This window comes from Aplidium turbinatum, chromosome 2, assembly GCF_918807975.1.
Source record: "Aplidium turbinatum chromosome 2, kaAplTurb1.1, whole genome shotgun sequence".
In the NCBI taxonomy this organism is placed as follows: Eukaryota; Metazoa; Chordata; class Ascidiacea; order Aplousobranchia; family Polyclinidae; genus Aplidium; species Aplidium turbinatum.
This window is the reverse complement of record NC_137473.1, coordinates 14,461,928-14,478,923: the sequence shown is the minus strand read 5'-3', so window position 1 is coordinate 14,478,923 and position 16,996 is coordinate 14,461,928. Positions and strand designations below refer to the sequence as shown.

The following is a 16,996-nucleotide window of genomic DNA, read 5'->3' as shown; positions in this document are numbered from 1 at the left end:
TTAGAGAATAGTGACTATATTCTTTTTCTTGTATATGTTTGTGATTTAACATAACAATATAATATAACCAAAGCCGTACCTAAAGTAAAGCAGCAGATTTGTATTCGTTAGTGCAGACTTAGCAACTAAACAATATCTTTGTTTCCCCTTTATTTACAGCAGAATATGCACAATAACTTATAAACAATATGAAGGTACAAAAACTGTGATTAAACTTGCTTTGTTTATCTGATCAATACAACTTCCAAACTCTATTGATTTTAAAGTAAATGCTTTTTAAAAATAAGTTATAAACCGATTTAAATAAATTTAGAAATATCACTATATAAAGCAGGCTATATCAGAAACAGACAATACAATCACTTGAAGTCTTAAATTTTAAGCTTACTTAGTAATTTAAATCGTGTTTAGCATTCCAAGCTAAGATTATAATTTTGTGCTGTAATATGAAAACAAACATAAAATATGCATTAAATCAATTCAGTTATAAAAAAAAAAAACTAAATTAATTTCTTATACTTTCCCGTTAGCTGTCGAAGAAATGGCCACAGCTGGACCAGTTATGTGTCTCAATCCCACTGTCCCCAGCAATGGCTACACGGCTCCAAGAGGACAAACTGTTTGGACACCGGGCACTGAAGTCGGATTTGTTTGCAATGATGGTTATGATCTGGCAGGAGCAACGTCTGCTCTGTGTAGAAACGATGGAACATTCGAACAAACCACAACATTTTGCATCAGTAAGAAAGTTTAACTTAGTTTATTACCAGTCCAACCTTTACCGGCGTGCTAGAATTTGCATCTGTAAAAGTACGTTTTACTACATTTGTAGTGACTGTTTAAAAACTTATTTTTTCTTATTCTTTTTTTCATGAATGCGTGTTGTTCGTTGACATGTATCTGCTATGAGTTTTTTTCCCTCAAATCTTTTTTCAAACAACCCTAATAGCTTAATGTTGCTAAATAACTGCCAAAAAAAACAATACAATGGCAGGAAAACTATCATTCGCAAATAGTGTGAAGTAAGCTACAATATGTTATGTTTCCTTCAGTATGGGTCATTTTGCTTCACAATAAGCTTACAGTTTGCAGGTCTTACAATAACTATTTTCTTTCAGTACGGTAGTAGAATTAAATGTAATCAAACCCGTTACTAGTTCTTGTGTCATGGCCAATACTTATCAAACTCATTTCCGGTTAATCGTTGAAACTGTCATAAACGCAAAAAACATCTCAATAACATCAAGTTCGTATGTTTACTTTGTCGTTCTGTACATGTTTGCGCTAGCAGCAAAAAATAAATTGAATTGAGTATGTGACCACCTCTGTTTGGGGCAACAAATTTTCATCATCTACTGTTGCAATTTAGGGACTGTGGTCCCCACTCCCCCTACTACGTGCTCTCGACCCGAGAACCCGGTCAATGGGTTCGTAGTTGCCGGTCCAACTAAACTATCTTGGCAAGTCGGAGAGAACATCAGATACGATTGTAACTCTCCATATACTATTAATGGGGAACGTTCAGCGGTTTGTCAATCTTCTGGAAGCTTTCCTGCACCTCCTATTTGCGGTAAGTTAAGATCAGTTGTTGTTGAACTAATTAGTATATAATATTGTTGCTAAGAATTCATTGCTGCAAAAATTGTTCATTGAGTTTATCCTTTTTGTTGTTTTTCTATGCAAAGACAATAATGGATGGTTGGTTTTAAATCTTTATCCTCGCACTGAGAGCGTTTCTTGTAGGGTATACCAGGAAGTTTCTCATACTTGTAGAGCCTTTGAATAATTACTGACGCAGAAAGAATAAACAACGAATTCATACCAAACGACTGATTCAGTCGATAAAAAATTGCAAAACTAGCAGTTTGTGTCATTTTTTTCATGATTTAACTCGGAGCATAATAATTAATGTGTCATTTTGTAGCTTAATGTTCGGAAATATACGTATGTGCAGAAAACTAATTGCAACCCTGTATTCCTTTAGAAATAGTCACTGCTCCGCCGATAGATTGTCCGCGTCCGACCCCTCCACGAAATGGTATTATTGTGGGTGATACTGGACGACAATCGTGGCAGGTCGGAGATCAGCTGGAGTGGGGTTGTAGTTCCCCTTACATCTTGGCTGGAGACAGGATTGTGACTTGTCAAGAAAATGGAGGATTTGGTTTTACGCCAATTTGCGGTACTTTTTATAAATTAAAGTCCTCTCTCAATTATCTTTTGAGGTCATGTAAAGTATTACAGTAACAAGAGATGAAAAAAAATGAGTGTGAATAGATGTTTCAAAACTATTATCCTCAGTCGGTCACAGTCTGATTGGTTAAAAACACTACAAGATTATAATTTTTAATATATTGTAAAGCAAATTTTCAAGAATAGGTTGAATTTTTACTTCAAACGTTTTGCTTCAAAAAGGACACATAGTAAAGTATCCTTCTGGTAAATCCATAAATGACCTGATGCATACCGTGATTTCTTTATTTAATTTTTAATTGAGTATATAATGGAGTTACTGAAAACGTTTTATTCTTTAGTCGAACCAGCTACTGCCCCGCCGATAACTGTATGTGCAAGACTTGCAACTCCTACCAATGGAGAAATTTTGGCTTCTTCGACACAGCAAACCTGGCAAATTGGAGAAAATTTGCTTTTCAATTGCTTCTTTGGCTTCAATTTAGTGGGAAATGAATTTGTGACTTGTCAGAATGATGGCTCTTTCAATGGGGTTACACCAGCATGCCAACGTAAGTATTAACTTTAGCTAAACTAAACCTGATTTCTATTTTAGCAGTCACTACCCGCTTTACATAGATTCTCACATAGGAGCGTCTATCAATATGTCTGTCCATGGCCATCGTCTGTCTTATATTTTCTTTGATACGTCCTCATTTTACGTCCCTCTCCAACAGAATAGACCGTGGGATGGCGCACTGAATAAGGCGCTCACTTTTCAATCATGCAATTCTGGTTCGACTCCCGGCTTAAGCTAGTTGCTGAAAAACACCGCTCCTCCACCTAGGGTATAATAAATTCGTTAGTCTTGCGTCTAAAGAAAAAGTGGCCGAGAGAAAGAAACTGGCCACCTTACTCCCGTTAGTGTATAATGAGAACCTTATCTTCTCATCCATGGATGCTTGGATTCAAGTATGGGATTTACCTTTACTTTTTATAACAAAATCCTCAGAGTGAAGAAAGGCGTTCTTCCCGGCTATCAGCACAAGGCTGATTACTCACTAGCACAGCGAGCTGCAGTGACGCTTCGCTAACCAGAACGGTGTAGCTTCCACGCCAGCCAAATCCTCAGATTTCGCAGACACTGGAATACTTTTTATTTTGTATATCACAGCTGTAGTTGCTTCAATCACTTGTTCTGAGCCTCCTCGTCCTACTGATGGTTTTATTATAAACTCTCGCGCCACGTACAACGAAGGCGATGTGATCATGTTTGGCTGTAACAACGGGTTCGAATTGATTGGGTCACCAGAAACTACCTGTGAAAACAACGGCAGATTTTCCGGGTTTTTACCCATCTGCCGAGGTTAGTTTTAGAAGTTTTCTTGAAGCTTTTGTTTTGGGCAATATTCAGTCAAAACTTTACTTAAAGGGTTAAGCACAGCCCAGCTACACTGTTTGTTGATGTTGGTCGTGTTGATTTTACAGTATAGCCTACTATGTTATTCTACACTTTTAATTGTCAAATGTTATATGAAATACACGCTATCTTGATGCAGTTTCTTGTTCATATTTGGGGTTATTAGAACTAACTCTGGCGTTTTTAACTTAGCGGCTGCAGTAGCTGTCACTTGCTCCGTTCCTCCGAGTCCAACAAATGGATTTATCCAGAATCCTCAAAACACTTACAACGAAAATGCTGTCATCTCATTCCGTTGTAATGACGGCTACGAGTTGGTTGGATCATCAGAGGCAACTTGTCAAAGCAATGGAAGATTTACAGGATTTTTGCCAACTTGTCGTGGTAACTTGAATGATTGCTGCAATGTATTGTAAACAAAAAGCATTTTATCAAAAGTGCTAACGGTATTACTGTAACTTGCGCTGATATGTTTAGACATTTATGTAACCCATGCAATGTGTATTTTATTTGTAATAAGCTTAGGCTATGTACAAACACTCCTCTCAAAATCACAACTAGATCGTATAAAATCCACATAGGCTGTGTCGGTAAGTAGGGCAGGCACTTTAACATGAAGATATCCAATTCAACCACGAAGCTACGCAATTCAAGACGTCATCAAGGTTGCATTTCCAGGAAGAACAAAGAAAAACGCAAATCCTAGCTAAATTAAAGTGCCCCTGACAGGTTGGATCCAAGTATAGTAACTTTTTAAAGCATTTCCTAGCGCAGAATTACACTTAGCGAACTTTTTAATCTTAACCTCGTAGCTCGACTGGTTAGGGCGTAATTTAATCAAACGACTGCTCCGCAGCGCCACCACAGGCAAAACTCCATATTTCACTGCTCTGGGACGACTTTGGTGGTATTACGTCATCCTAAGTGGACGTCGTTAGCAACGGATGAAACAAACGCTTCCTAGATGTAATTGGTGGATCACAGTTTGGTCGGAGTTGGTACAAGCGGTTGCTTTTTTCGAAGATTTATTGTTTTTTGCAGTTTAATAAAACTGTACTGGATACGTTCCTACAAAACCTAAAATATACTTTAAGTGAAAAATGAAGAAATCGTACGAATCATCATTCATATTTAATTCATCATCACTATTCAAAAATAAATAAAAGTTCCCTCTCTCTCTCATAATGTGCCTTCAGTTGGCCATTGAAATCCTGTGTAACGGCCATCTGGATCTGGAAAATTGTTTCGGATTCGCCAAACAATGCATGACGGCATCACAATCCGATTGTTGCTTCCGAGAGCATCACCTTGTAGTATACACTCCAGCACATGCCTGTAGGCATTTTTACTTTAGTGGTATTAACAAAATCATCTTCAGTGAAGTGAACATATACGACTAGTTTTGTACGGCCCATACCACTTTCGAACACTTGAAGAAAACTTTGATCATTTTCTTCTCAGTAGCCTACCTTGTTTTGTGGGAAAGTGGGAAAATAAAGCACACGGTCTTTGTCACTGACAATGTCACATGAACAGCAATTTGTAGGCATTGCCTCAACCATAAATTAAAGGTACTGTTTGTGAGATACTGTTGTTACACTGCAAATGGCTATAGCCAGATTAGGACAAATAAAAAAGTATGAAAATTGTAGCCCTATGAAACTGCAATTTCAATTGAATTGAGATGCTGTTTGATAAACGTAAACTCAACCTATTTGATCGAAACCTGATAGTAATAATAAGTTCACTTTTTCATTTCAGTAATTCTTAATTTGCACATGCTTTAGACCAACAGAGCCCCACACATTCACGTTTTGCAGTAGCCGTACCATACTTTACCAAGTCATCACAGAGAAAGAATGTATCCTTCCCGCTTACTGTGACGTCACAGCGTTGTTGCCGTTTTTATTTTCGCAATTGAATGATTGCCAGATTAGCCGATGTCAACCAAAGTTTGCAAGCGTGTAACTTAGTAGCTTGTTAATATTTTTTACGATTTACTGGTCAGGGAAGTTTGTTAGTGTCATCTTTTTGGTATCTTAGGTAAATTTAGCGAATTTATTTACCTGTCAGAGGCACTTTAAGTCATCGGTTTGCCATCGGCTGACTTGGCGTAGAGAGTGATGGCGGTGGTAGCTATTTTATTGACGTGGGTTTGATGCCCACCACTGCTATTGCTCGTTTTTCTTCTGTAATTCCCAAACAAAGTTCATAGTAATAATCAACTCTCTAGCTGAATGCTGAAATGGTCCCAATTGGACGGTATCCGCCAAAAACATGTTCTGATTCACACGCCAAGGACAACGTACCATCTGATTGGATCATGGTTGAATTGGATATCTTCATGTTAAAGTGCTTACCATGTTGGTGACCAAGGTTTTAAGGTTGTTTTCACGTGCGTGCATGCGTAACTCTGAAAAATGTGGCACTTGCGTTACTCTACCACGTTTGCCTCAACGTCGTATCCTCCTTACAAAACCACATTGCTAAAAAGTTATTTATTATCCACGCAAAATTGACTAAAACGTGATATGAACGTTCTTCAGCAAACTACGTTTGAACGTGATATTCGCGTTAGTTTGCCACTTGGTAGCAACGTAACTCTTCCACGTTTGTTTCAATGTGGTATAAACGTCACAAAACACACTTTTACGATGCTGACGTAAACGTGTTATTCAGGTTACGCAATTACTTCCACACAAAATTATTTACGCATAAAACAGGCTTTGACCTACTGATCAGCGTCTAGTTGCTGAATCAGGATGCATGAAGTGTTATAGTGTATTGTTTGTTAGATATTCCATAGCTTCTATTGTGTGTGCAAATAGAAGCTGTCTTGAAAATTCTTTGCTCAACTGTTCGTTCTTTCGTTCACACAGTCGTGATTTTATCGAACTAATCTGTGGGCCAGGGATTGATGGACCGGGGCAAGCAGCACGAATCATGTAAAATCTGCCATTCGCCTATAGTCTACATAAACAAAATGACTGTAATTACATGTCCCAAAAATGACAAACAAAAGTAGTATTTATACTCCACGGTTAAATCGCGCCCATTGAAAGCTTTAAAACTTGACTTTGTAGGCTAAAATGGAACTTGAGCTCCAGCCACGAGGTTAAACTTCAACGCAGCAAAAACATTAAATTGTGGAGTTGTAGCGTTCATTAGATTTTCCTCATCATCACATTTTAAGTGCGGTATCATTTGTTTTGTTTCCTGTCTAAGTAGGCTAAGTAGAATTTCAACTGATAAAAAAGTTTGCTTTGAGTTAAAACCACATTAAAAAAGTTTATCCATCGGACTTCTTATGAAAATACAGTTCTCCACTGCAAAAACGGAGTTGCACAGCATGTGTACACATAAAATTATAGGTACCGTAATGTGATATAGGCTACTCCTACAATATTGCACAAAATTAGCGCCAAAACTTAGCACAATATTCCAACAAAGTGTGCGAGTTTAATGTTCAACTGTCGCTCATTAACACATCTCATTTCAATTCGATAGTTGCACCTCCAGAAAGATAAATAGAAGTTGATTTTAATTTGAAAGACTAAATCTCAAATTACCTTCAATTTTTTCTTTCTTTTAACACAGAGATAGTTGTCGTCGTGGCCACTTGTTCCGTTCCTCCAAGTCCAACAAATGGATTTATCCAGAATCCTCAAAACAGTTACAACGAAAATGCTGTCATCTCATTCCGTTGTAATGACGGCTACGAGTTGGTTGGATCATCAGAGTCAACCTGTCAAAGCAATGGAAGATTCACAGGATTTTTACCAACTTGTCGTGGTAATTTACATAAACAACTACCTTTAAGATACTTATTTATGCACCTCCACGCTTATCTGTGAAGGAATTAGCTTTTTGTATTATTTTTTAATTTTTGTATTATAGTTTAACACCAATATGTCAAGGTTTGGTCCTTGGAACTTTGACCTCATGCATTGACTTTTAAGGTTGGATGGTTTGGTTTTAAATTTTTATCTTCGGCCTGGCAATGATGGCTGAATGGGTTATTCCTGGCCCGTTTTGCATACCTGTATAGGCTTTGAACCACTGACGCAGGGCCGGTTATTGAGATTGACAAAGTGAAGTTTCCGATCGTTATAGAAGTGTTGTTGCTAAGGAGTTATTCCATCCACCGAGAGCCGAACCAGCGCCGCTTGATCTTGAGTTGGGCGCTAAAACATTGAGCCAACGGGCAGAAGTAATAAGTTGCTCAAATTTATACTTTTATATAAATTTATTGTTTTGTCAGTAAATATAGGCTGACTTATTTAGTGAAACTAAAATCTTTGTTACAGTTGTGGTTGTGGCTGTCATATGCCTTATACCTCCAAGTCCCAACAATGGATTTATTGTGAGTCCTCGTACCACCAATTACAATGAGAATGATGTCATTATATTTGGTTGTAATAACGGCTATGAACTGGCTGGATCAGCGACCTCTACATGTCAAGCCGATGGAACATTCTCTGGGTTCTTGCCAAGTTGCAGAGGTACTTTAGCTTTTAATTACGTCTGCTCCGCCAGCTCAATCAGCAACAATAATCCTGAGTACTGAAAAGTTTGGGTGCTCATCAGGAATATTATCGTTTCTATCAGTGGTTGCAACGTTCATCTGATGAATGGTGTTGTTTTGTTGTAAGGATGCGCATTGTGATGGTGCGCGAAACGTCAGTGATGCAAGAAAACAGCTTATAGGCTACGTTTCTGCTTTTACTTTTGCATTCATCAGATAAACACTGCAACTGAGAAACAACAATAATCCAAATAAAAATTTGGTGGAAAACGACACCGTGATATCTCTGGACATGTAAGCTACAGCTATATAGGGACAGTAGCCTACATTACGGGACGAGCAACTTCGCTGTTTCGGCAACATTAAAAGAGTCGATTGCCAAACTGACATTTTTACGCTTTGCTCCTGGCTTGCTTTTAGATTAGGAGTAACCAGGAATAAACAAGCAAAGCTTTGTCAGTCTAAGGATAAAGATTCAAAACCAACCAACCAGCTAAAAGCGGATGTAGTTTAGCATCCCCATGATCTACAATCTCTAGCTACAGCTAAGCAGTAGGCTAAATGTCACGGATAGATATATCACTAGAAGAGCTTATAAACATAGAAATATACAATAAATAAATATACCATAAAAATGTACTGCTATGCTATAAAATTACCATAAATGTAAGCATTGCAGCTTTAAAAAGTCCAGGGACGCCAACAGTCATCAAATTTTTTTCTTGTTAAAAACATAGTCTTCACATCGTTAGCCTACCAATTTTTCTTTCATTGGTAAAATAAGCCAGTTACCCTTGCATCATTTTAATTTCAAGTCAGTAAGGTTAGGTCCCATTTATTATCACCAAAAACATTTCTAAAATGACTATTGAAGTCATGAGTTGGTGTGAAATATTGCTGACCGCTATTTGAATTTTTGCATTGTTTCGACAGTATTGTCTGCAGATGCTGACAACCCTATGATTGTGCTTTGTATTTTTTCTTTCTTGACTTTTTCACGTATAAGCTTTCTTGACCTTTTCACAACCCGAACTAACCAAATGCTATGCCTTCCAATCAAAAAATGAGCTGAAGCTTTTAGTATGCGCAATATATGTATTTTACTGTAGTTGCCTGAACGCCTCTAGTTGTCAGCTAGTAGTTGCAAGGACTTCCTACACGCAAAAAATAAGTTTAAAAACGTTTCCTTTCACAAAAATGTATGGAGGCAAAAACCAAGAAAATTTTCTTCAGTATGAACGTGAAGATTTGGTAAATAAAGGATATCTTGGTGCATTCGCTATTTTTAATAAATGCATTGGCCTAAGGTTTATCTTGCGAAAATTTGCCTGGTAATCCTAGAAGATTTCGAACAGTAGCCTACCTATTAGTCTGAAATTCAGGCATTTTTGAACAGGTAATAAAAAACTGTTTTATTTGGGGTCCAGTACTTCATTGACGTCACAAAAATTTAATCATTGGCACAAATAAATGTCCAAATGATTTGCTAGCCGTCGGACACAGAGTATGAAATTTGGCCTATTTATCGTTTTTTGACCAAATTGTAGGCCACCTGGCAACTCTGTGAGTAACTTCAAGTAATTTCTATGTTCCCTGTCACAGATGTGGTTGTCGCTGCCACATGCGCTGCGCCTCCAAGTCCAACTAATGGATTTATCGTGAACCCACGAGACAACTACGCAGAGACAGATGTCATCACATTTGCTTGCAATGATGGTTTCGAATTGGCTGGACCAGCACAGGCTAATTGCACAAATAATGGAGTATTTTCGGGATTTTTACCGGAATGCAGAGGTCATATCATTTAACGCTTATAGAAGTTAGCTAACATTCTTATTTTTTTATCGTATTTTTGCCTATAGCCGAACGGACCAAAATATTGTGGACTGTATTAGTGGGTTTACTTAGCCCACACGTGATCAATTAAGTCTAGTCACGCTAAGTTGTAAACTTTAGTGACAAGATCTATCGTACTTGCATAAGTGATTTCTCAACCCTTCGTTACTGTAGATCAAAAAATCTGATGAAAATACATACAAATTATAAAAAAAAAAAACTACAAAAATCCAATGGGTCGAAAGTATAAATTGATTTCTTCGCTTTTAGGTTGTTATCTGAAATGCCATATATGTTACTGTGCATCGTTGCAAAGTTACATCAAGTGGAACTACTTTATAAGGCACTCGCTAAAAAATTCAAAATTTGGCAAACAAGAACCACCTTAATGTACATGGACCTATGCGAAGGCTACAGGGCATTTAGCAGGCTTTGGGCCCGTTACCAATAAGACAACGCTTACAAAAACATGACTTGTATGGTATGGAAAAGTTAATGGAACGTATTTTTTTACTTCCTGGACCCTTTGGAAAGGTTTCAGGCTCTTAAAATTATTCTGGCCCTTGCTCAAAACTCAGAGGTGGGCAAAAAGCAGCGCCTCTCCCGCTACCGCTACTTTGTAAGAAAAGTAGCGCCGCTACTGCTACTTTCACCAAAAAAGTAGCGGCGCTACAAAAGTAGCGCGCTATTGCCCACCTCTGCCAAAACTACGCCTTGAACCTCTCTGCCATCGCTACTGTTAGGCTACACATAGATTGTATTATTTGCGCGTATTTATATGTGTGTTTGTGTGTGGCTAAGCTGTAAAATATGATTCGACAAAGCAACAGGAATTCACCATAAGCTTAGGGTTATTTCCAGCAAATAGGCCTATGATTAAATTTTTTCTACGATTCAGCTTGTTCATTTTTCCCATAATTTCAATAACTGCAAACCCAATTTATTTTACTTTTAATATTTTTAACTCACAGCGATCGTAGTCGGCGTTACTTGCCAAGTCCCTCCCAGTCCGACAAATGGATTTATTGTGAACCCTCAAAATACTTACAACGAAAATGCTGTCATCACGTTTGACTGTAATGGTGGCTACGAACTGGTGGGATCAGCAGAGTCAACTTGTCAAAGCAATGGAAGATTCACTGGATTTTTGCCTAGTTGTTTAGGTAGGATACATTTAGAAGCATTCATTGGCTATAGTAGACCTCAGTTAATTGGGCTTGACAAATTTATTAATTAATTGATGCCTACGTAGAAGCAACAAACACTACAAACAATAAGCCACATGACAATTTCGAAAACTCTGACCGCGAGCAAATTCAAATAAAGGGAATCAAACTACAAAACTTTGCTTTTCATTCACAAGGACTAAAAGTTGCTATAGCTGTCGTGCCTTTTTCATAGCTTAACTATATATAAAAATGCTATAGTTTTTAATCATAACTTCCTATATACTGTAGTCTATTAACTCTATTTTAGAACTCACCACTCCACCTTCCAATCAACCCTGTCCTCCTCCACAAATTCCTTTGTTTGGATCTATTGATAATCCGCAGACATCTTATTCCTTTGGAAGTCTCATTAGATTTCGCTGCCAAAGCGGGTACAATTTACAAGGCCCATCAATAGCCACATGTGGACAAAACGGCCAGTTTACAGGGGGCAATCGAGTCTGCAGAGGTATAGAGTTTATTTATTATCAAATGGTTAAAAATGCATCACGCACCACTTTTTTGTGGTGTTTAAATAACAAGGTTGATGATTAATAATACATTGATTACCTATGTTCATTAGCAGATCCATGTGGTCATGTCCCTTCCAAAAAAAAGCATGCAATTTTTCTTGGTTTCAGCAAAATTTCTTGCTCGCTTTATCATATTTCTTTGACTTAATCAGCGGTACAGAGCACGCTGGTTTTCAATAGTGGATATTAGCGGTTAAAATTACTCAGTCATTTAACGTTTAATTTTATCTACTTCAGTGTTGATAGAGACATAAAGTGAAATCTGCCTTGATTATAAGGAAACGTAGAAGAACCTGAAAGGAATTTTCAAAAGTTTACTAGAAGACTGCGCAACTTTCATACAAAACGTCTTCAAATAATAAATTATTGAAATCCTTGAGTGATGATGAAAAAATGATTTGAAAATTAACTTTAATTATACACCAAAACTTGTAACTTTCCATAACTTCTGTAGAAATCTCGTTTGTATTCGGATGAACTTAGTTAAATACGAAGTGTGGGTCAAAAAAAACATTATTGAGCCACAAAATACCAAAAAAGCTATCAAAACAAAGAAAACTTCTCAAAGTTTTTTTCGAGACAATTCTGAATCCAACACTGCTTGTGTTTACTCTAAAACGTAATGCAAACGTTTTTCCTTATGGGCATATGACTGCTCTCTGCATAACTTTGCAATTTACAAATTGGTTGAAAAGTTGGGTACAAGCAAAAGCGACAAAAGAATAATATAAAGAATAAAGGAATTTTTCTGCAATTTTAGTGATTTCTTCTCCAACACCTTCGTTTATCACATGCCGAGCCCCAGTTATCTCATTTGGATCCATCGTGAACGGCCAGGCAAACTACAACCTCGGAGATGTAATCAGTTTCGTTTGCAATGCTCCTTTCACTTCAGATGGACCGGCCACTGCAACGTGCTTGGGCACTGGTGAATTCAGTGAAGTGCCCAGGTGTCAAGGTAAAGTTACTCATAGCCTTAGAGTTCTCTATTTTATTTTAAATAAAAATTCTAGGAGTATTTCACTAAACTGCAATGTGCTTAGAATTAAACTTAAAGTGGTATAGTACTGTAAGCCAACACAAATGATTAATCGAACAACGCTTATGCCAGGGCCGAGCTTTTTTAACAACATTTTTGACTTCTTCAACAATACCTAATAAACGATAGCCCTTGTTTTGAGGCGAGTGATTTCATCAAAATATTTATTGCCAAACAAGAGTAGCATTGTCTCATAGCTTCCAAATGGGTACCTTTTAAGTAGACTGCTCTCGAGACATTTTTTAAAAGTTTCGGAACCTAGAAAAAACACAGGACAGCTGAAAAATTGAAACAAAAATAGGCCTACCTTTTCTTCACAGACAAACTACTTTAAAGCATAAAAATTTATTCACTGACTTATTGAGACACTCAGAGCCGGCGCGTCCATTCTGCCATATAGGCGGTCGCCGGGGCTAGGACATCGTCTTCAAAGGGTGCAGAACTAACTTTTGAAGTTTTTTTTTTATTAAAGATTTCTTTGTGTAGTACGAACTGTTTATGTATTAGACGTTGAATAACAATTGCGGTTAATGGAGTAGCTGATGTCCAAGTTGCTCAATCTTGCAAGCGTTGTCTTTATCTTAAAAAATGACAATGCTTTCAATATTTTTAGTCACAAGTTCCGGAGTACGTTGTCCTGTAAGTCCACCTGATGGTGGAGTAGTTGTTGGGGGTTTCTTGTCGGTCCAAGTTGGTGTGGTTGTACAATACGACTGCAATCCTCCTTACCAATTGCTTGGGGAAAGCACAAGTGTATGTCAAGCCGGTGGAACATTGCAATTCCCACCTCCCGTTTGCACAGGTGAGTAATCCCGGAATAACTTTAGGTATAAAGTCTACATTTTATTTCAAGAGTAAAATCATGGCAGGGTGATTTTATTGTATCACCACTAACACAAGTAAAAGGTTTCCAAAAAAAAGCTATTAAATTATATGACAATGTAGTGTAGACGAGCAGCTTTAAGAAAAAGTTGAAAAATAAATCAGAAATGTGTGAAATGAAAGCAGGTCTACTTCAATGGCGTTTTTTGGAATAACATCTAGTCTTGAAATGATTTCATATTTTTAACAAAAACAATCTTTATTTTCAGAGTGTATACCTCGGCCACCACAAAATGGATTTACAGTGGGAGACAGAAACGTGTGGAGAAATGGCGACCTCATTACTTACGATTGCCTCCCAGGCTATGTGTTAGTAGGGCTCGCACCCTCACTGTGTCAAGCTAATGGCGAGATTCTGGGCAACCCTCCCACCTGCAGAAGTGTGTATTCTTCTTTTGTGTCTCTATTTATAGGATATATTTTTAGTTGTTTTATTATGAAAGGTTACTCTACACTAGTGACGTCATGTGATGACCACCTTGGTCAGAGACGTAGCTACAAACAAAAATTTGGGAGGGCAAATACAACTCTTGGGGGGGAGCGTCAGTGAACATGAACTACAACGCTTTTAAAACGTTGTAATGGTATAAAAACATATTTTTTGCGAGGCAAAATAATATTTTTGGAAGACGACTGTCCTTAGCCCTCCTGACCTTGGTTTATTTACTGCATTCACACACTAAGCTACATTGCAGTATCTATTTGAATAAACACGATATGGCGACTCTCATAATACGAAACCGCTGCAGCGTAGTTTTAAACTTATAGTAAATTACTTTTCATGGTCTATTGTTTATATTTATAGCAATCTACAATGCGCAGTGACCTATTAGTAAACACTTTTATTCTGCTAAATGCATATAAGGTTAAACCATTAAAATGTTCTGGCTAAGACTCACCAATCCATGAATGTAAAAAGTTGTTTTGATTCCAGCGGGCGGAGACAATGAACTACCGACAGAATGTGAAGTGGGTACGCTTGTAAATGGAAGGGTACTTTTCAATAACACTGTTACAACGAGAGTACCCGTAGGAAGATTATTCAACTTCGAGTGCAACTCGGGATATAGACTTATTGGCCCACCTGCAGCAATCTGTTTGCAATCACTAGAGGTTACTGATTTTCCTTCGTGCATGCCATGGTAAGATGCATTGATTTTTAATATATTCAAAATTTAAGTCTGGTTTTGAAATCAGTGCGATAAAAATATGATAGAGTCTGATTATAAAACTGGTTTAACATCAAAAAAACTTGGCGTTCCTGATAGGGAGACAACGACACGACCACACGGTCCACAAGTCACTTGCCCCCTGGAGCTGCTCATCACAGCTTACCAAACTTAATTTGCGTTCTTCTGGTGACTATTTACTAGGTTACCTCGTGATGTTAAAGATGATAACTAGCTGACAAATATTGCAAAAAAAGAGCTATTAAATTTCAACGTCCAGAGCATTCCGCTCTTTGCAAACACTCTATAAACTCAGACCATAAAATCACTTGGACCAACGCCACCATTCTTAAAACTGAAAAGGATTATACAAAAAGATTGTTCACAGAAAAATGGTACATAAACCAGAAGGCACAACATGCTCTTAACCAAAAAGATGGTCAGAATTTCCCCTCTGTGTACAACAAATTACTTTAACTTTAGCTTCACCTTTTCCATTCTCAGTGCGTCTTCTCTACCATTGTTATTGCTAATCCCATTGCTTTCTGTCTTGTCTGATGTCTTTTCAACGTTTCTTGACAGTGGCCCAATAGATAGATAAATTTACGCTGCGGGAAGTAGCCTACTGGTTTCAGGCATTCACTGCATTTAGTTTAACCTCTAGGTATCTTGTTGCGTGTTTTAATTCTGATTCTTGCTGCTTTACTTTACTCATTTTATCAGTATGTTTTTGTGTTGTGCCATCGTTGCTGAACAGGTTGTATTAACCTGTTTTAGCCACCTTGATAAAGTCAGTCGTGCTGACTGACGAAACGTCGGAAAAATAGCTAGTTATCATCTTTAACATCACGAGGTAACCTAGTAAATAGTCACCAGAAGAACGCAAATTAATTTTATTACCAAATGCCTGGTGAACAGTCTCTCTCTGTTTTTGCTTACCAAACTGTTAATTCTTCGTAAATCGACTAACTACATATTTACAGTAAATCCTATTTTCTTATGTCTACCTTTTTTACATGAGATTTCAAGCGCTTCAAAATTCAAAGGAAAAACTGGCCATGCCTCAACTCAGCCTTTAAGAATTTGTCTTTGAGAAAGAATAAACAGAGTAGTCTACAAATTCTCGAAATTTAGTGTAGCCAATTCTGATTTGATGTGAATTTTTTGCTGTTTATTTTCTAGATCAAGAAGATGGATTATACCGTTTCCTTTTCCCCCTCAATTTTGCAAATACTGTCGTTGGTCTACACACCAATTTTCTTTGCAAGATGTCAAATTGCTGTTAAATGACAAATATTGCGACTGAAAATTGTCAATTGCAAACATAGGCTTTTCTTAGATTACAATTTTTGTCTAGACTATATAGTTTGTATGCTCTAATCGTGTAATAGGCTACTGTAGTGTAGCTTCGTGGGCCTGCTTAATCGCTTGAATAAAATATCGTTACTTCTTTGATTGCTTCGTGAATGTTTTGTAAAAACCATATTACAAACATTTAGGCTACATCATGATAGTCTATTTAAGTTTGGAGCAGACATGCAAAACAAACTTCTCTGGCAGTTTTAGGCTATCGGTAGGCTACTGCATCAACAGCGCAAATGAGCGCAACTATGGGGGTTAAGCTACAGCTTGCGCAACAAGATAGTTAGCAAAGAGCGAGCAATAATACCAACACCAGTAGGTGTGTGCGTGTGTTTCGCCTTCTGAAATGCCAGTGTTGATGACTATGTTTATAGCCTAAGTCCGTTTCAGAATCAAATAAATTAACTCAGTAGGCTTGCTGTGTCATTCAGTTCACAAGCCCATGCTTACGCTGCCTGGACGTACTGGCAACGTTAAAAAAAGTAAAAGTGATGAAAAGTTGCTAGATTCTGAAATTAAGCATGGTATGTTATATTAGCGTGGCCACAATAGTAGGCTATTAGCCTATAAGTAAAGAACAAAAGTTGGAGTAAAGACACCGCAGTTCCAACCAGGTTTTTTTTTAAGGTTTGGTTTGGGTGACCGCTAAGTAGTTTTAAGAGACCGCAAGTGTTTCATTTAAATACCAAAAAATAGCCACAACTACATACAATCAACGCAACATAAAATGAATTATTCGACAAGGCACAGCTTAAATGATTGTGACAGCGACCAAACAGCCTGTCCAACACGGCCGCCAAACAAGTTTGCTGCACAATCAAACAAAATGTGCTTGTTGGCTTCTGCTTGT

The 16,996-nt window shown here is 37.6% G+C and overlaps 1 protein-coding gene across 2 annotated transcripts in view; it reads left to right on the top strand.

The window, feature by feature from the left end:
- The window catches only part of LOC145764823 (complement receptor type 2-like), a 39,836-nt gene extending 23,597 nt beyond the window's left edge, over positions 1-16,239 (top strand). The window contains exons 12-27 of one of the 2 annotated variants that reach the window (XM_082576501.1): positions 531-740; positions 1,370-1,570; positions 1,985-2,182; positions 2,535-2,744; positions 3,347-3,538; positions 3,785-3,976; positions 7,190-7,384; positions 7,900-8,094; positions 9,720-9,911; positions 10,925-11,116; positions 11,430-11,630; positions 12,455-12,652; positions 13,347-13,535; positions 13,825-13,995; positions 14,550-14,757; positions 15,967-16,239. In XM_082576501.1, the coding sequence (XP_082432627.1) occupies positions 531-740; positions 1,370-1,570; positions 1,985-2,182; positions 2,535-2,744; positions 3,347-3,538; positions 3,785-3,976; positions 7,190-7,384; positions 7,900-8,094; positions 9,720-9,911; positions 10,925-11,116; positions 11,430-11,630; positions 12,455-12,652; positions 13,347-13,535; positions 13,825-13,995; positions 14,550-14,757; position 15,967 (2,945 nt within the window). In that variant the 3' untranslated portion in view covers positions 15,968-16,239. The remainder of the gene's footprint in view (positions 1-530; positions 741-1,369; positions 1,571-1,984; positions 2,183-2,534; positions 2,745-3,346; positions 3,539-3,784; positions 3,977-7,189; positions 7,385-7,899; positions 8,095-9,719; positions 9,912-10,924; positions 11,117-11,429; positions 11,631-12,454; positions 12,653-13,346; positions 13,536-13,824; positions 13,996-14,549; positions 14,758-15,966) is intronic. The other variant, XM_082576502.1, reaches the window with a different exon arrangement.
- Positions 16,240-16,996: the final 757 nt, after the last annotated feature.